The 20,684-nt window shown below is 39.2% G+C and overlaps 1 protein-coding gene across 4 annotated transcripts in view; it reads right to left on the bottom strand.

Moving 5' to 3' along the window:
- Positions 1 to 11,023: 11,023 nt before the first annotated feature.
- Positions 11,024 to 20,684, bottom strand: part of REV3L (REV3 like, DNA directed polymerase zeta catalytic subunit) — a 179,791-nt gene continuing 170,130 nt past the window's right edge. For all 4 annotated transcript variants that reach the window (XM_078054859.1, XM_078054860.1, XM_036105337.2 and 1 more), the window contains 3 exons: positions 19,540 to 19,786; positions 17,402 to 17,611; positions 11,024 to 12,145 (listed from right to left, as the gene is read on the bottom strand). In XM_078054859.1, coding sequence (XP_077910985.1) covers positions 12,005 to 12,145; positions 17,402 to 17,611; positions 19,540 to 19,786 — 598 coding nt within the window. In that variant the 3' untranslated portion in view covers positions 11,024 to 12,004. The remainder of the gene's footprint in view (positions 12,146 to 17,401; positions 17,612 to 19,539; positions 19,787 to 20,684) is intronic.

The raw sequence follows: 20,684 nt of genomic DNA, 5'->3' as shown, positions 1-20,684 counted from the left end.
TTTTTGCCCTTGCTTCCCTTGCCTTTGGTGATGTTTCTAGGAAGAAGTTGCTGCAGCTGAGGTCGAAGAGGTTGCTGCCTGTGTTCTCCTTTAGGATGTTGATGGACTCCTGTCTCACATTTAGGTCTTTCAACCATTTTGAGTCTATTTTTGTGTGTGGTGTAAGGAAATGGTCCAGTTTCATTCTTCTGCATGTGGCTGTCCAATTTTCCCAACACCATTTGTTGAAGAGACTTTTTTCCATTGGACATTCTTTCCTGCTTTGTCGAAGATTAGTTGACCATAGAGTTGAGGGTCCATTTCTGGGCTCTCTATTCTGTTCCATTGATCTGTAGGTCTGTTTTTGTGCCAGTACCATACTGTCTTGATGATTACAGCTTTGTAATAGAGCTGGAAGTCCGGAATTGTGATGCCACCAGCTTTGCTTTTCTTTTTCAACATTCTTCTGGCTATTTGGGGTCTTTTCTGGTTCTATACAAATTTTAGAATTATTTGTTCCATTTCTTTGAAAAAAGTTGATGGTATTTGATTGCATTAAATGTGTAGATTGCTCTAGGTAGCATTGACATCTTCACAATATTTGTTCTTCCAATCCATGAGCATGGAATGTTTTTCCATTTCTTTGTGTCTTCCTCAATTTCTTTCATGAGTATTTTATAGTTTTCTGAGTACAGATTCTTTGCCTCTTTGGTTAGATTTATTCCTAGGTATCTTATGGTTTTGGGTGCAATTGTAAATGGGATCGACTCCTTAATTTCTCTTTCTTCTATCTTGTTGTTGGTGTATATAAGAATGCCACTGATTTCTGTGCATTGATTTTATATCCTGCCACTTTACTGAATTCCTGTATCAGTTCTAGCAGTTTTGGGGTGGAGTCTTTTGGGTTTTCCACATAAAGTATCATATCATCTGCAAAGAGTGAGAGTTTGACGTCTTCTTTGCCGATTCGGATGCCTTTATTTCTTTTTGTTGTCTGATTGCTGTGGCTAGGACTTCTAATACTATGTTGAATAGCAGTGGTGATAGTGGACATCCTTGCCGTGTTCCTGACCTTAGAGGGAAAGCTCTCAGTTTTTCCCCATTGAGAATGATATTTGCTGTGGGTTTTTCATAGATGGCTTTTATGATATTGAGGTATGTATGCTCTATGCCTATCTGAAGAGTTTTGATCAAGAAAAGATGCTGTACTTTGTCAAATGCTTTTTCTGCATCTATTGAGAGGATCATATGGTTCTTGTTCTTTCTTTTATTAATGTATTGTATCACGTTGATTGATTTGTGGATGTTGAACCAACCTTGCAGCCCAGGGATAAATCCCACTTGGTTGTGGTGAATAATCCTTTAAATGTACTGTTGGATCCTATTGGCTAGTATTTTGGTGAGAATTTTTGCATCCATGTTCATCAAGGATATTGGTCTGTAATTCTCCTTTTTGATGGGGTCTTTGTCTGGTTTTGGGATCAAGGTAATGGTTGCCTCATAAAACGAGTTTGGAAGTTTTCCTTTCATTTCTATTTTTTGGAACAATTTCAGAAGAATAGGTATTAATTCTTTAAATGTTTGGTAGAATTCCCCTGGGAAGCCAACTGGCCCTGGGCTTTTGTTTGTTGGGAGATTTTTGATGACTGCTTCAATTTCCTTAGTGGTTATGGGTCTGTTCGGGTTTTCTATTTCTTCCTGGTTCAGTTTTGGTAGTTGATACATCTCTAGGAATGCATCCATTTCTTCCAGATGATCTAATTTGCTGGCATAGGGTTGCTCATAATATGTTCTTATAATTGTATTTCTTTGGTGTTGGTTGTGATCTCTCCTCTTTCATTCATGATTTTATTTATTTGGGTCATTTTTCTTTTTGATAAGTCTGGCCAGGGGTTTATCAATCTTATTAATTCTTTCAAAGAACCAGCTCCTAGTTTTGTTGATCTGTTCTACTGTTCTTTTGGTTTCTATCTCATTGATTTCTGCTCTGATCTTTATTATTTCTCTTCTCCTGCTGGGTTTAGGCTTTATTTGCTGTTCTTTCTCCAGCTCCTTTAGGTGTAAGGTTAGGTTGTGTATTTGAGACCTTTCTTGTTTCTTGAGAAAGGCTTGTATTGCTATATACTTTCCTCTCAGGACTGCCTTTGCTGCATCCCAAAGATTTTGAATAGTTGTGTTTTCATTTTCATTTGTTTCCATGAATTTTTTTAATCTTCTTTAATTTCCTGTTTGACCCATTGATTCTTTAGTAGGATGTTCTTTAGCCCCCATGTATTTGAGTTCTTCCCGACTTTCCTCTTGTGATTGAGTTCTAGTTTCAAAGCATTGTGGTCTGAAAATATGCAATACCAATCTTTTGGTACCAGTTGAGCCCTGATTTGTGACCTGGGATGTGATCTAGTCTAGAGAATGTTCCATGGGCACTAGAGAAGAATGTGTATTCTGTTGCTTTGGGATAGAATGTTCTGACTGTATCTGTGAAGTCCATTTGGTCCAGTGTGTCATTTAAAGTCTTTATTTCCTTGTTGATCTTTTGCTTAGATGATCTGTCCATTTCAGTGAGGGGGGTGTTAACGTCCCCTACTATTATTGTATTGTTGTCAATGTGTTTCTTTGCTTTTGTTATTAATTGGCTTATATAATTGGCTGCTCCCATGTTAGGGGCATAGATATTTACAATTGTTAGAACTTCTTGTTGGATGGACCCTTTTAGTATGATATAGTGTCCTTCCTCATCTCTTATTACAGTCTTTGGTTTAAAATCTAATTTGTCTGATATAAGGATTGCCACCGCAGCTTTCTTTTGGTGTCCATTAGCATGGTAAGTGGTTTTCCATCCCCTCACTTTCAATCTGGAGGTGTCTTTGGGTCTCAAATGAGTCTCTTGCAGACAGTATATCGATAGGTCTTGTTTTTTTATCCAATCTGATAGCCTGTGTCTTTTGATTGGGGCATTTAGCCCATTTACATTCAGGGTAACTATTGAAAGATATGAATTTAATGCCATTGTATTGCCTGTAAGGTGACTGTTACTGTATATTGTCTCTGTTCCTTTCTGGTCTATGTTACTTTTAGGCTGTCTCTTTGCTTAGAGGACCCCTTTCAATATTTCTTGTAGGGCTGGTTTCGTGTTTGCAAATTCCTTTAGTTTTTGTTTGTCCTGGAAGCTTTTTATCTCTCCTTCTATTTTCAATGACAGCCTAGCTGGATATAGTATTCTTGGCTGCATATTTTTCTCGTTTAGTGCTCTGAATATATCATGCCAGTCCTTTCTGGCCTGCCAGGTCTCTGTGGATAGGTCTGTTGCCAATCTAATGTTTCTACCATTGTAGGTTACATATCTCTTCTCCCGAGCTGCTTTCAGGATTTTCTCTTTGTCTCTGAGACTCGTAAGTTTTACTATTAGATGTCGGGGTGTTGACCTATTTTTATTGATTTTGAGGGGGGTTCTCTGTGCCTCCTGGATTTTGGTGCCTGTTTCCTTCCCCAAATTGGGGAAGTTCTCTGCTATAATTTGCTCCAGTATACCTTCTGCCCCTCTCTCTCTGTCTTCTTCTTCTGGGATCCCAATTATTCTAATATTGTTTCGTCTTATGGTATCACTTATCTCTCGAATTCTGCCCTTGTGATCCAGTAGTTGTTTCTCTCTCTTTTTCTCAGCTTCTTTATTTTCCATCATTTGGTCTCCTCTGTCACTAATTCTCTCTTCTGCCTCATTTATCCTAGCAGTTAGAGCCTCCATTTTTGATTGCACCTCATTAATAGCATTTTTTATTTCGACTTGGTTAGATTTTAGTTTTTTTATTTCTCCAGAGAGGGTTTCTCTAATATCTTCCATGCTTTTTTCAAGCCCAGCTAGTATCTTTAAAATCGTCATTCTGAACTCTAGTTCTGACATCTTACTAGTGTCCATATTGATTAGGTCCCTGGCAGTCGGTACTGCCTGTTGTTCTTTTTTTTGAGGTGATTTTTTCCATCTTGTCATTTTATCCAGAGGACAATAGATGAATGAGAGAACAAAATGCTAACAGGGTAACAACAACCACAGAAAAATATACACTAAACAAATCAGAAGAGACCTGAAACCAGGGGAAAAGAAAGGGAAAGAAAGAAAGAAAAAAAAAAAAAGAAAAGGAAAAAGATAAAAAAAAAGAATATGATCAAATATGATCAGCCTGGTGCTTAGATCAGTGCCACACACTAGATTTTGGGCATATTTTGGTCTGTTAGAAGAAAGTGCCTCCCAAAATTTTAAAGAAAGAAAAGCTTATATATATACAAAAATAAGGGTAAATACGATGAAGGGATAGAATATGACTGTAAAGATGAAAATTATAAAAGATTTTATAAAAGGAATTGGTAAGATAGGAAGTTGGTTGAAAAAAGAAAGAAGAGGAATTAAAAAAAAAAAAAAGGGAGAGAATGTGATCAGGCAGGAGACTAGAACAAAGCCATACACTAGAGATTTAGGGTATATTTTGGTCTGTTAGAAGAAACTGTATCTCAAAATTTTAAAGAGAGAACAACTTATATATATACCAAAAATAAGGTTAACTACTATGAAGGGATAGAATATGACTCTAAACATGAAAAATAAAAAAGATTAAAAAAAAAAAGGGATTGATAAGATGTTGGTTGAAAAAGGGAAAAAGAAAAATTCAAGAAAAAAAAGTTAAAAAAGAAAAAATTAACTTTGAAAGACTAAAGAATCATGGTAAAAAAGCCATGAATTCTATGTGCATTATTCCCCTAGCGCTGGAGTTCTGCCGTTCTCATTGATCGGTAAACTTGGTCTTGGCTGGCTGTTCTCGCGGATCTTCTGGGGGAGGGGCCTATTGCCATGGTTCCCAAATGTCTTTGCTGGAGGCGGAATTGCCCCGCCCTTGTCCGGTCCGGGCTAAGTAATCTGCTCGGGTTTGCTCTCGGGAGCTTTTGTTCCCTGCAGCTTTTGTTCCCTGCAAGCTTTCCGTACAGCTTTGGAGGCGGAGAGTGAAAATGGCGGCCTCCCAGTCTCCACCCCGGAGGAGCCGAGAACTCGGGCCCCGCTCCTCAGTGAGCCCCCAGAGAAAAGCAGTCAGTCACTCCCCTCTCCCCGGTCTCCGGCCACACTCCGTGCTCACCCGGCCTGTGACCGCACGTTTCTATCTCTGGCACCCGACCCCGTGTGGAGTCTCCAAACCCAGCAGATCCCTGCGGTGCACTCCCGTGCCGCTCCTCCCGGGGGAGGAAGGGGAGTCTCCCCGGATCTGCCGCTTGTTGGGTCCCTGCTGGAGGAGCAGTGGCCTGACTGTGCCGCGGATCATGGTTTATGGCAACCCCGGGCTGAGAGCCCGCGCCTCGGCTCCGTCTCTGCAGCCGGCTTTCCCGCTCCGATACCTGGGAGCTCTGCCGCACTCAGGCACCCCCAGTCTTTCTGTGACCCCGAGGGTCCTGAGACCACACTGTCCCACGAGGGTTCCACCCCCCACTTAGCCACCGGAGCGATGTCCCTCAGCGGAGCAGACTTCTAAAAGTTCCGATTTTGTGCTCCGCGGCTCTATCACTTGCCAGAAGCAGCTGACGGAGGCCCCTCCCCCGCCGTCTATCCTCCCGAGTATCGCCTCGGATTCACTTCTCCGCATGTCCTACCTTCCAGAAAGTGGTCGCTTTTCTGTTCAGAGAGTTGTTGCTATTCTTTTCTTCGATCTCCTGTTGAGTTTGTAGGTGTTCAGAATGGTTTGATCCCTATCCAGCTGAATTCCTGAGACCAGACGAAATCCAGGTGTCCTACTCCTCTGCCATCTTGCTCCGCCCCCTGCTTCTGTAATTTGGCTATTGTAAATAATGCTGCAATAAACATAGGGGTGCACATATCTTTTTGAATTCATGTTTTCATATTCTTTGGGAAAATACCCAGTAGTGGAATTACTGGATCATATGGTAACTCTGTTTTTAACTTTTTGAGGAACTTCTATACTTCCACAGTGGCTACACCAGCTTGCATTCCCACCAACAGTGCACGAGGATTCCTTTTTTCCACATCCTTGTCAACACTTGTTGTTTCTTGTGTTTTTGATTTTAGCCATTCTGACCGGTGGGAGGTGATATCTCATTGTGGTTTTGATTTGCATTTCCCTGATGATTAGTGATGTTGGGCATCTTTCCATGTGTCGGCCATCTGGATGTCTTCCTTGGAGAAATGTCTGTTCATTTTTTCCTGCTCTTTTTTTAAATTTTTAATTTTTAATATTTAATTTTTAATTTTTAAATTTTTATTTAAAATTTTTTTAAAATTTAAATTCAATTAATTGACATATAATGTATTATTTGTTTCAGGGGACTTCTGCCCTTCTTTAATTGGATTGTTTTTTGGGTGTTGAGTTTTATAAGTTCTTTATAAATTTGGATACTAACCTTTGATGGGATATGTCACTTGCAAATATCTTCTTCCATTGTGTAGGGTGCCTCTTAGTTTTGTTGATTGTTTCCTTTGCTGTGTAGAAGGTTTTTATTTTGATGTAGCCCCCATAATTTATTTTTGCTTTTGTTTCTCTTGCCTCACGAGACATATCTAGAATGATTTTGCCATGACCAGTATTGGAGAAATTACTGCCTGTATTTGTCTTCTAGTATTTTTATGGTTTCAGGTCTCATATTTAGTTCTTTAATCCATTTTGTGTTTATTTTTGTGTATGGTATAAGAAAGTGGTCTAGTTCATTCTTTTGCATTTTGCTGTCCAGTTTTCCCAACACCGTCTGTTGAAGAGACTGTATTTTTCTCATTGCATATTCTTGCCTCCTTTGTAAAAGATTAATTGACCATATAATTGAAGATTTATTTCTGGGCTCTCTATTCTGTTCTATTGATCTGTGTGTCTATTTTTGTGCCAGTACCACACTGTTTTGATTACTACAGCTTTGTAGTATGTCTTATAATCTGGGATTACAATACCTCCAGCTTTGTTGTTTTTGAAGATTGCTTTGGCTATTTGAGGTCTTTTGTGGTTCCATACAAATTTTAGGGTTATTTGTTCTAGTTCTGTGAAAAAAATGCTATTGGTATTTTAACAGAGATTGCATTAAATCTGTAGATTGTTTTGGGTAGTATGGCCATTTTAACAGTATTTGTTCTTCCAATCCAAGAGCATGAAATTGTATCATCTTCAATTTCTTCCATCAGTGTTTTATAGTTTTTAGAGTACAGGTCTTTTACCTCCTTGGTTAACTTTATTCCTGGGTATTTTATTATTTTTGGTTCAATTGTAAATGGGATTGTTTTCTTAATTTCTCTTTCTGCTCCTTTATTATTAGTGTATAGAAATACAGTGGATTGCTCTATATTGATTTTGTATCCTGCAACCCTTACTGAATTCTTTCAGTTCTAGCAGTCTTTTGTTGGAGTCTTTAGGGTTTTGTATATGTAGTATCATGTCATCTGCAAATAGTGAAAGTTTTACTTCTTCCTTACCAATTTGGATGCCTTTTATTCCTTCCTCTTGTGCGATTGCTGAGGCTAGGACTTCCATACTATGTTAAAAAATAGTGGTGAGAGTGGACATCCCTGTCTTATTTCTGACCTTAGGGGAATTGCTGTCAGTTTCTCACCAGGTGGGCATTTTAAACCCTTCAATTCACTGTTATTTATCAGTAATCTAAGGGTGTTATGCTGGTGGTGGGTTATGTTGGGGAGCACATCAGACATGATCTCTGACTTCATGATATATAGAATTTAATGGAGACACTGATATCAAATGTTGGCACACACAATTAACTGTAATTATTGGGACACCTGGGTGGCTCTGTCAGTTAAGCATTTGCTTTCGGCTCAGGTCATGATCCCAGTGTCCTGGGATCGAGTCCCACACTGGGCTCCTTGATTGGCGGGGAGCCTACTTCTCCCTCTGCCTGCTGCTCCCCCTGCTTGTGCTGTCTCTCTTTGACAAATAAATAAATCTTTTAAAAAAAACCAAACAAACCTGTAATTATTATGAGCCAAAGAAACACACAGTGATATGGGAATGTAGACTTGGCTTTTGGTGTTTTGCACCTTGGCAGGGTGTGGGGCAGAGGGTCTCACCTCATTGTTGAGGATGCAGACTGCCAGTTAATTCCCCTGTTCTTCGTGGTATATGTAGTCCTGCCCCCATCAGTGCCCAGTGTCTCCAAGTTCAGTGCCCCTCTGGTTCTCATTTGCTATAGAGTAAGACTAAACTGTATGGGGGTGGGCGTGGTCACCTACGTATGTGGAGTCAGGGTGGTCTGCTCACTTTAAATAATTGGTTCCCACCTGGGGTCTTCTATTCCTAAGCTTTTCTGGAGTTCGATAATGCTGCCTTTCTCTTTCTCATTTTTGGGTTCATCCTATAGGAGAGGAAGAGGCAAAAAACCCCACAAAAACCAAAAAACCAAAAGAACAAAAACCACTGTCATTACTTATCGGTCTTTCCCAATAGATTGAGACACACGTGAGGACAGTGGATTACCTTGGTATCTCTAGATGAGCAAAATGTGCGGCGTCTCTTAGGTGCTCAGTAAATATTTACTGAATAACTAATACTTTACATTTGTGTAACTTTTTGCATCCACCCCTATACCCGTTCATAAAGCCTCTATCACGTGATCAGGGGAGGTGGTATTATCCTGTTTTCAAAGAATGATTGTTTTTAAACTTCTTAATCTCTATGACCAAATGAGTGGCTTTTCCAAAGTGTTGCATTCGCAGTAGCAATTAGGAGGACTGGGGCCTGGGTCTCCTTACTCCCAGCCCACTGTTTCCCTGGAATCTCCCCATCCTTCCCCCCAGTAGAGGCACTGTGATGGCATCAGTAGCAAGTGCAGCTGAAGACTCAGGCAGTAAGATAGTATTTGGATTTAAAAATGCCTCCTCTCTTCCTGGTCACATTCTCTCCTCCCCAAATAGACACAGAAACCTGATTTTATAAATCTGAGAGTTCCTCAAGATATTTGCTCTGTAAGCCACTCTTGGAGCTTGGCCCAAGTGACAAGAGAGCTTATGGGAATGGACAAGGCAACAAGACAGACACAGCGGATTCCGTGCTGTCTTAGGACTGCCTCCTCAGACCTCAAATGCTAGAGACGGTCCATGACTAATTTCCTGTATAAAGCCACTTACTAAGCAGAACTCTGGGGCATTAGTGGTATTAGATTTCATTCATGTCTATGAAACCCCAAATGGCTCAAGGCCACGTCTCATCGTATCAGGGGCGTCGGATGAGATGTCATGGGGAGCACTAGTGGAGCGCACAGGCTGACTGTCCTCCAGGTCTGGCTGAGATGGACATATGTAGCCCCAAAATAGCTACTGTGCACTGCTGCCTTCTCTCTCCCCCCTGTTCGTGGCAGAGCCCTGATGTCATTTGTAGTCAGGCTTTTTACTTTATAAAATCAAATATGTGAGTATCTTAAGAAATACTATTCTGAAGTGGAGAAATGAACTTACAAGCTTATTTGATAGGCCCTAAAAGAATATCCCTGTAGTTCAGTTATTATGAAAATGAGAAGATGGAAAGATCAAGATTACAGAGCTGTAAGAATTTACCGGCATAAAATCTAGCTCTGCAAGAGAATTTTAGGTCATCAGGGCAGCACACTTGATGGCAGGGACTGTGTACCTCCTGAGACTCATGGCAAGGGGCCTGTGACCCCGGGCAGGGCCGAAGAGTCCAGACTCTCTGGGTGGCCTGCTCCAGCCCTGGCAGGACTATTCCGTCTAAAAGTTCTGTAACTGCTGTGTTCACATTTTTATGTCCTGACCTTCTTCACAGACATAGAAAATTGAAGTTCATACAGAATTGAATATTAGCATTTGCCTCTTTCCCACCGTTGACTGGGACCTCTATGGGGGTGGGACAGAGAGACAGTTGTAAGTAGCTCTTGTTAATACTTTACATCTAGGGAAAGGCACTGGTGGGAAGTGGGCAGAATGAGAGAAAATGATGTTTTAACAAACTTAAGGGCATGTTTAATGACATTCTCTCTCCAGCATTACTCAGAAATAGTTTTTCTTTTTGTGGTCTGGGTGAAAGACAAAACTATTAATAGCTGATTATAATAGTTTAGTTTTGAAAAGGCAGGGAAAATGATTATGAAAGTATGCTGCAAGCTTCTTGCAAAATTTTTTTTTTTGGTCAAGTCAGTCCAAGTTTCAACACAGGTGACACTGAAACAGCAAATGAATCTCATTAAAAGGCAGTTAGGCTGCAGACTCTGAGGACGGTGTTCCAAGGGATGTACTTCCTACGAGAAGGGAACCAGAGATTATGGGAAGAGTGTAAAATGGAGCCAGTTTTGGGTCCTCGTGGTTTGATAACCATTTGTTAGTTTGGATGTGTTCAATTATAAAGAGCTGGAGAACAGTTATTCTGTTGAGAATACCGTATCTGGTTACTATGGGAAAGCTGATATAAGTGGGAGTCCTGCTAGCACAGAGCTTAGAAAAGACAGAGAAAAGTTTACCAATGACTGCCATGCAAGGGTCACAGAATCCCAATTCTGAGGGCCAGCCCCAGCCTCCCAAATAAAAAAAAAGTCCTTCAAAGTGGGGTTCATCTCTACAGAACTTAGGGGAAATATGTGCAGAAACAGGATTTGTAGCTCTGTGATTCCATATTTACCATCTCATTTTTAAAAACGAATCCCCCCGCAGTATCTGGAAGTCCTGATTTGGCAATGGAAGACCTATTTCTGGTATACAACCAGATGAGCTTTCTATGTTAAAATAAGAACTGCTTTCTATTGAAAAAATGGGCAATTTTAAAAAAAGGAATAATGTAATTAATTATTGCTGTCCCTCTGGAAAGTCCTGGCTTCACCATTAATTGTATCTAAGTGAAAGTGTACACAGAAAATCTACTAACAAACAAACAAGTAGATTCTTGTAACTATAAAAGGATGAGAGCTGAATTTTTTCTAGACTACTTTTTTTTTTATCCTCAAGTTTTGGGTGAGGGAATTTGCGGCATCAATTAAATTGACCATATTAAAATTCAGAAAAGAGTAGGGTAAGATGTAACCAACAGAGGAAGATAATAATCACACTGCCGTATTTCATATTTTATTCAACTTTAATATGGTTTCCATTAACTTTTAAAACAAAATGATTTCCAGTTTAGAAAACAATGCACTGACCACATAATTCCTTTTTCATTTTATACAGTTATACAAATATTCTAAATACACATTTTGTGTTCAAGATGATGGCAAATAAGATTAACTGTACAGTACATAAGGAAAGAAAATATTTTAAGCATATTTAGAAGCAATAGAAATGTCTATACAAAACAAGCAAAAATGGAATAAAATTTATTTTTAAAGTATTGCAACAGGCCCACAGGTTTGTAACAAAATGTCTTTGCACAGTTCCTCACGACGCCCCAGGAAGAGCTAAAGCAAGACAGCGGTTTTAGAAAATAACGTGTCAAAATGCTACACATGGTACTATCGTTTGCACAGTTCGATCAAAATAACAACTCTACTCTGAGTCAAGCAAAACCTAGAGGAAATATACCTAACAACTTGAAAATCATTTGTATAAAATTCATTGCACGTTATTTTACTCAGTTGTTTGAAAAGTAAAAAAGTGTATTTACAAAATATTTCGCAGTCAAAATTATAAAGTGAATGAGTATCTCTAAGTAACACGTCTTGACACAGACAGTTCAAGGGAAACACACGAATGTTTTTTTTGTTTTTTTTTGTTTTTTTTTTTTAAAGAGGTTTTCAGTGCTCCTTCCACAGGGAAGTAAATATCATCTACTCAAATGGATTTACAAGATGTTACACATACTGGAGCAAAGTCAACACATACGTTATAAAAGGATGAAGAATTTGTACATTGTAAGAAGTGAGCTATTCAGAGATCAACAAGTACAATTTTTAATTCAGTTAGCATAAAAGCCTTCAGTCTTCAGATAAGAGACAGTGAACATACTTGACTCGATGAAAGTTGAGAAAGCACCATGCACAACAGTTTAGTGGTAAACACTGAAAAAAAAAATAGCACCTGGAATTCTGTGATATTGACAATTTAAAACTGGTCTAGTAATTGCCGGAGATATGGTGCCTTGGATAATTCTCTATTTACTCGGGAGAGTTTGAAAAGTACTGGGCAGTTCAGAGAAACACACGGGATATGTCGATCAAAGCACCCTGTACAGTTCTTGCATATCTGAAAGTATAAGAGGAATACATAAAACAATAGGAAAGTCCCTATGTATATGTGTTAACAACAAACTTGTATAATCCCTCCTCTCTGACCCACCATAGATTACTGGCAGACATATGAGACTTCATACATTACAGAAAGTTTCACTAATTTTCATCTCTGAAGCCTAGCCTACCCTAATGGATATTACAGTTACCCGTGAACAACATAGATTTGAACTGCACAGGTCCACTTTTATATGGATTTTTTTTCCCAATAAACTCACAGTACACTACTATAAATGTTACAAAATTCTTACAAGGAAGCTCAAGTTTTTCTCTGTGATTTTTTTTCTCTAGCTTACTTTAAGGATACAGTATATAATCCATGTAACATACCAAATAGGTGTTAATCAACTGTTATCAGTAAGGCTTCCAGTCAACAGTAGGCTATTAGTAATTAAGTTTTTGGACAGTCAAAATTCCTATGTGGGTTTTTGACTGGGAGGGGAGTAGTTACCCCAACCCCTATGTTGTTCAGGGTCAATGGTATATTAAGATCCATGAATAAGCGACCCAATTACCATTAAAGACTGTCTTTTAAATGAGCTATAAACACTATTTTTTTCAAATTACTCAGATTTATCTTTTTAGGTGCCAATAATAAAAAAGTGATCCATTTTCTTATTCCAGAAGAGAAAGTGCCAGTACGGAAAAAACCCCAAAAGATATTAATTAGAAAGTAGTAGTCTAGACCAGTTCTCATACCTTGCTATACATGAGCTTAAAAGTATACTGACACCCGAGCCCCATCCCAGACCAATGAATCAGAATCTCCAGGCAAAAGAGCCTAAGGATGTGTACTTTTTAGGGCCCCCAGGTGATTCTGATGTTTAATAAGATTTGACCTAAAGAAAAGTAATAAGGCAATTTTTAACAGAGGAGAAGCATTTATGTCTTAATACAATGATCAGATTTTTAACAAAGTCTCAGGTCATATATATGTTAAAAAGATTATAAAACATGAAAACCATTAAAAAAATTAAAAAGGATATTAAATGTGGACCCAAGGATCAAGCAAATACAGGCTGGATTTTTTATTTGAATACTGTATCCAAGTGATTTACAAAATGGATACCAAACAGCTGCCTCTACTCTAGATGATCTTCTAAGAGAGAAATCAAACTACTTTAGTTAATTCTCGGATCTGTATCTCAAAGAGCTTCTGTTTTAGAGATGTCTCAACATTTTTGTTCTTTGCCCCAGTATCTTCCAGTCAACTGAAGGGCACGTTTTCCTGAGCAGACTGGTTACTGTATTCAGTATTAGAATACTGTCCAAGCAAACTGCTGAGAAACTGTGTACTTACTCAGCGTGCTCTCGGAAGACTATGCTGTTCACCAAGGAGCCTCTGCCAGGAGGCTCCCATCTCTTCCCAAATACAGAGCTTCTGTATTACAGCTATGTGTCAGGTGCCGGGCAAACTGATCAATATTTATGCACTCTATGTGCCTGATAAGCCAGGATGGAATTACTTGCCTCTTTAAATTTAACTCAATTTTTAGTTTCAAGATCCATTACTGGTGATTTAAACCCTGGAGCACTATAGCTCAATTCAGCTTATGTTTAAAACTTGAAACACTACAACCTGGATACTTACTTTTTAGCTCATAAGGAGGCAGACATTCAAAAAAAAAAAAAAAGTCTGCTTTAGTCTTTCTTTCTTTTTGCTATCCTTTGAAAATTTTTGAAAAAAATAAAGCTGATCAGTTGCTTATTTCATTCATTTTCACTCTTTCATGTTTATTATTAAAAGTGTTTAAGGTAATGAATTTCTCTCTGAGATCAGATCTGCTATGGCTGTCTAGAATCTTGTGTGTAGTGTTTAAGAGAAAGTTAAAATTTCCAAGTGGAATGATCATTTTGTTTTCTGAGTTTATAATGAATTACTAGCTTTATAGCATTGTATTGATAAAATGTCTAATATTTCTAACTTCTTGAAATATATTAAGGCTTTTTAAAAAAAAGATATTATTTATTTGAGAGAGAGAGAGCATGAGCAGGGTGAGGGGCAGAGGGAGAAGCAGACACCCCATTGAGCTGGGAGCCTGATGTGGGTCTCGGTCCCAGGACCCTGGGATCATGACCTGAGCCGAAGGCAGACGCTTAACTGACTGAGCCACCCAGGTGCTCCTTTTTAAAGCTTTCCTTACAGACTAACATAGGGTCGATTTTTTTTGACATTTGTTGTAACGCTTGAAAAAAGGTGTATTCTATAATATTGGGTTTCAGAGTTTGATATATAATCTTAAGTTCTACCATATGTTGTTTACATCTTCTCTACTTTTTTGATCACTTGATTGTTCTTGGGCGGAGAAGCATATGAAAATCTATTACTAATATTTGTTTCTTATTATATCTCCTATAATTTCTGCTTTATGAAAATTCCTACTGATTACTTAGTACACAGGGGACACACATTTTAATTCTCTTAAAAAATGCTTTAAAGTTTAAAATATCTTTTGAAAGATGATGAACCATCCTTATTTATAAACAGCATCCCTTCTTTTAAACTATTTCTATATGAAATAAGAACTAATCTTGACCGAGGGTTCTAGTTAAATCGATGGCACCGACTAGTGCGGTGTATGTTACTGAGGGCAGAAGACAGGAAGGTCCGGGGAAGAGACCAATCACAGCCTTTGACTTCAGTGTAGCTCTGGAGGTCCTGCTCACATTTGCGCCTTGTAATAGAAGCCAACAAGAGAATTTTCTATGAGGGTTGGTTGCTATCACCAGGGCAGCAACCTATAAAACAGAAGCTGGGAACATCCAGTGGACTTCAGTGGTTGCACCAACTAGAACCTTAAACTAATACAAAGTGGCTAAAAGTTGTTTGGTAATCACGCCAGTGACATACTGCTGTGCTTTCAGCAGGAAGCTGTTCATTCATTCAGATTTTTACAGACTACCCCCAGGGGCTGGACTCTGCTCAGGCCCAGCCGTCTCAGCAGTGAGAGAGGGGCAGGGCCTCTACCCTCACTGGGCTCCTTGCTTTCTAGTGGGGGAAGACAGACCTACACCTCATCACAGCAAAGCAGAACAGGTTATGGCAGGAGCCCACTGCAGGGAAGGCTTCACCGGGTCTAGGGGTTCAAGCTGATTCCTTGTAGATGATGATTAATGGTGGTAGAGGAAAGCATTCCAGACAGAAGGAATAGGATTTCTAAAGGCCAGAACAGGGGAGAAATTAAAGTGCATTCATGGACCTAAAAGTGCAGTATGGCATGCATGGAGGGTCGAGTGTAACAGGGACAAGGGTAAGCAATGCTGACAGAGAGGTAGCAGGAAGGTGCCAGAATGGAGACAGACTTATAAAGCACACCTAAGGAGTTTGAATTTTATCAGAGAGAAAGAGAAAGCACCAGACTTGTACTTTTAAAATATAATTCTAGCTTGTGTTAAGAATGGAGTCAGTAGCGCCTGGGTGGCTCAGTCGGTTAAGCCTCCAACTCTTGATTTCGGCTCAGGTCATGATCTCAGGGTTGTGAGCTGGAGCCCAGTGTTAGGCTCTGTGCTCAGCAGGGAGTCTGCTTCTCTCCTCCTCCCTCTCCCTGTGCCCCTCACCCCACTCACACATGCGCACTCTCTCTCTCTCAAATAAATCAATCTTAAGAAAAAAAAGAATGGAAACAATGGCAGGTAGGAGGTTGTCGCAGGACTTTAGGGGAGAGAGAATGGATGATAACAGAAGGGAAGGAGAAAACTGAGGATGTTTAAGAACTACTTAGAGGGTGGAAGGGGAGAGGGAAGAATCAGCTTATTTCAACAAGCTGGGCTTTCTGTGGTTGCATCAAAATAATCATACCTTTACGATTCCACCATCCTTAATGAGATCTGTTTAATGGATTCTGGATGACTGGCCGTGCTCTCTAAAACTTAAGAATTTCCTGCCAGTACTAACTGCAGCAGTTAGAATGGTGCAGAGGAAATAGTCTGTGCTTTACCAACCCTTAATCATCTTTATATAATATTCAAATTCTTAAGAGCCTTCTCTCTCCCTGTTCACCTTTGTGGCAGCTAAGTTTTACTGAGATTGTGGACTGACACTCTGTCTTGATTCAATAGCTTCTTTACCTTGAGGACAAGGTGCAGAGCCTGGCCTTCACATACTGGTTTGGATTACTTTAGGACTGTGAGGAATGATTGTATAAGAGAATTTACAACACCGGAGCTAGAGGGGCTTATAAAAGAGCATTCTGATAAAACAGGCCAAAGGACAAGGCCAATATTATGAAGTCCAGACTAGAATCCTGATGTCTTTATTATCAGCATGATTCATTTTCCACTAACTCACACTACCTACCAAATTATTTGGTTTTCAAACATTTCAATAACTTTATATATTGCTTTTCTAAAACAAGACAAAACAAACTCCACTCCAAAATTGTTTTCTCTAGCCTGAAAGCTAAAAATACAAAATATGATGGTGTAAGATATAATCATTCCTTTAAGAAATACACTACTTTGTTTTTAAAAAATGTGCTAGATAATTTTTCTTCAGATTCCATTTTCCAACTTATTTCAAGAGATTTCTGTTATTTCTGCTAGAATTCCCACATCTGAAAAATCATCTCTGCATTTTATGTCTGTATTCCAGCCAGCTGCTTATTAGCAGCTATTTATTAGCTGCTTATTAGCAATGTAACATAGGGCAAATTACTTAACCCCTCTGTGACAGTTTACTCATTTGTGACAGTTCTCTGGCACAGATTAAGACTTAATCATGTTAACTATTTTCTATCTGGACTCTCAGAACTGTGAGCCTTCCAAGTTTATTAGCAATTCTCTATGACAATCAGATTTTTATGAGAATGGTATATAGATATGGTAGAGAAATTGGTACTTCCTTTAAAAAAAATACTATTATAAAAGAAATTGGGTAGAAGAACATTGTAGTTCTGAGTTTTAATAAACACAATACACTATTCCATAAAAACAAAAAATAAGTTACGAAACAATCAACTAAACTAAAAGGCAACCTATGGAAGAAGATATTTGCAAACGACATATCTGATAAAGGGTTAGTATCCAAAACAAGCCATCTGGTAATAATTTAGTTCAATTATGATATTTTTGATATTTTAAAAGTTTATTAACTTAGAATCTTTAGTCCACTTTTCACCCAGTTTTATATCCCAAACTATATCTCAAGTATTGATGACATTTCCCTAAAGAATCAGATTGTTTGGGATTCTGGGTCTATCTAACAAGGTCATACCTTTACAAGTTGCTCCTGTTTACGTTCCAACTCTCGAATTTCTTGGTTGAGGATGACTGCAACATGCTGAGGCTGGCTCCGACATTTACTACAGATGCCATGCTGCGTCAGGTGATCACACACAGGACAGTGCAAAGTAGTGAAATATTGTGAAATAGTGCCTTTTCGCCCTTCAGGTTCACTTCGAGAGGAGCTGGTGGCTTTCTGGATCTATAAAAACATCAATTCAGAAATAAGTCTCAGGGAGGTGGGCTGAGAGATGAGTGAAATGGGTGATGTGGATTAAAGAGTACATTTATGTACATCATGATGAGCGCTGAGTAATGGACAGAACTGCTTAATCACTATTCTGTACACCTGAAACTAAACGAACACTGTGTGTTAACTATACTGGAATTAAAGTAAAAAACTTAAAAAAAAAAAGTCTGATCCAGCTTCACAGCAGAGCTGCTACTGTCATGCTAATTACAGGTTTACGAAGGCATTATTTCATTCTAACACATAGTGAGTAGCTACTATAGGTCAGGGACTGTTCTAGATAATAGGGCTACAGAAATGAACAAAATCCTTCCGTTCACAGAACTTACATGTTAATATCATCAGATATATATATAGATAAATATATACACACATATATATACATATATATACACACACACACACACACACACACACATATATATATTTTTCTTTTTTTTCCTTTTCTTTTGGGGAAAAAAAATGGTCTCCTGTCACTCCGTTTTTTGGTTGAGCTACATCGATGTATGAGATCATACAGGACACTGGAGATTAGAGAGGACAGTGGAAGAAATCCAGGATGAGAGTGGATACTGTTTAAGGCTACACAACTGGGCCAGGGAAACAAGGCAAGTAGAAGGTTGAAAATAACTTGTTAGGCAGGAGGGTGCAAAATCCAAGCAAGAGTAAACATGGAACATTCCAAATGTAATTAGATATATTTCACCTAAGCATTCTTCATTGAAAGTTAATACTGGTTTCAGAGATCTGTCTTCTGGTACTCTTTTGACACTGAAATAACATCATGTTGTTATTATACCCTTGGTCTCCTTCTGGTATCTTTTAATCACTATTCATCAAAGTTATTATTAGGTTAGCCTCTTACAAATGCCATTGGTTTAGCATTCTTGCTAATGAAATGAAAAGTCGTCCAAGCCTCTGGTGCAAAGCTGGGACGCAGCACGACAGACGGCGGCCAGCACAGCTTCAACCTGTTTCCTAGCTTATTCTTTTCCTTGAGGCCATACGTGCTTGCTGAGAAATTAATAGTAATTTGAGGATCAACTTTTACTAGTTTGCCTGAATACCATCAGTCTTTCATAGCCTGAGACAATAGCAGATGACTGAGCAGATCCAATTCCGAACAGTAGATAAAAACTGCTCCTCTCTGAGACTCACGTCTCCCAGATGATTATCCGATCACAGACTGCTCCTTCAGGCTGCCAGTGAGTTAACTAACAGTTCAAGCAAAACTCCCTTGGCCAAGATTCCAAGTTCGAGGTTTCACTTTAGTATATATATATATATATATACATTTTTTTTTTTTTTTAAAGATTTTATTTGACAGAGAGAGACACAGCGAGAGAGGGAACAGAAGCAGGGGGAGTGGCAGAGGGAGAAGCAGGCTTCCCACTGAGCAGGGAGCCCGATGCGGGGCTCGATCCCACTGGGATCATGACCCAAGCTGAAGGCAGATGCTTAACGACTGAGCCACCCAGGTGCCCCGAGCATAATGTTCTTTTAACATTAGTCTTTAGTCTGATTTCTTCAGCACTATGTCTAGATACTACATACTATATACATTTCTTAAACACACATTTTGAAGGAATTTTTGCTCTCCTTCATTTACTTTTTATTAGCTGGTTTATTATGACTTATTTTTTAGTTAAGTGTTTATCACTGAAATAGTGCAGAATTTATTTTAATATTCTATAATTTGGCCAATGTGACAGAAGCTGGGAAGGCGTTTGCAGAAGACTGTGGCACTTTGCCAGTTTAGGATAACAGAGCATCTGTGTTGCCTCTCACAGCACATAAATAAAATCTTCAGTTCTACTGGAAACTGCAAGTGAATTCTCTCTACAGTCATATAGCATAGGTATACTATTTGGTAGGCTTACCCTTGGTAATTCATGATACCAGTTGAAGACATCAATACCAATAAGTGAGAAGATTCTTGCCAGAGGTGGCAGGATTTGCTTGGTGATATAGTAAGTGGCATTCAGTCTCAGAGTCGGGTCCTGCAGCACTTCCGCTGGGCGCCTCACCAGCTGGATAAGTGGTACTCCGGGGGTCCCATAAATGATGACGTACGGCACTCGCTCTCCAACTCGAGGCTCAGAGCGCCGATCATAAGTAAGCATTTTCCTATTTAAATCCACATAAATATTCATTCAAAAACTGTTATGGAGGCATCTTACCAGAAAATTAAATGAGAATTAAACAATTATGAAACCATGAGAATACAAGTGGTACCTCTATGTTACAGTTACAACTTTTTTTTTTTTAAGATTTTTAAATTTATCATTAGGGAAAGAGAGAGAGATTGAGAGAGAGAGAGAGCATGAGCCAGGGGGAGAGGCAGAGGGAGAAGCCGACTCCTGGCTGAGCCAGGAGCCCGACGTGGGGCTCGATCCCAAGACTTGGAGATCACGACCTAAGCTGAAGGCAGATGCCCAAACATCTGAGCCACCCAGGTGCCCCAGAGTTACAACTTTTTTTTGAGAGCTATATACACTTGACTTAATGAGCACCAAGCAGACATAATGTAAGAGTTTAAAACTTACTCTGTAGGGGTACCTGAGTGGGGCTCAGTTGGTTAAGAGTCTGCCTTCGGCTCAGGTCATGATCTCAAGGTCCTGGGATCGAGCCCCGCTTCGGGCTCCCTGCTCAGCGGGGAACCTGCTTCTCCCTCTGCCTCTGCCCTTCCTCACCCTACTGCTTGTGCTCTCTCTTTCTCAAATAAATAAAATCTTAAAAAAAAACAACTTACACTGTAAATCATTGCTACCTGAAAAACAACATGAGTTGCCAGATATCAACTAGCTTAAAATGTTTTCTATCTCCAAAGAGTAAGAACTATCATAAATCTAACAGTGAAAGAGAAGAGAAAATTTAGCTGGTTAGATGATTGGATTTTAGAATGATACCATTTGGTATCATTCTAAAGTGCTTTGGTAGACCCATATTAAGGACTACCTAGTGATTTTGATGTGGAAAAACAACAATTCAAGCTCTGTACCAGATTATAATTTCACTGAATGTA

The sequence above is a fragment of the Halichoerus grypus genome, chromosome 9 (genome assembly GCF_964656455.1).
Source record: "Halichoerus grypus chromosome 9, mHalGry1.hap1.1, whole genome shotgun sequence".
NCBI classification, from domain to species: Eukaryota; Metazoa; Chordata; class Mammalia; order Carnivora; family Phocidae; genus Halichoerus; species Halichoerus grypus.
The sequence above is the reverse complement of the archived record's forward strand: the minus strand, read 5'-3'. Positions and strand labels throughout refer to the sequence as shown.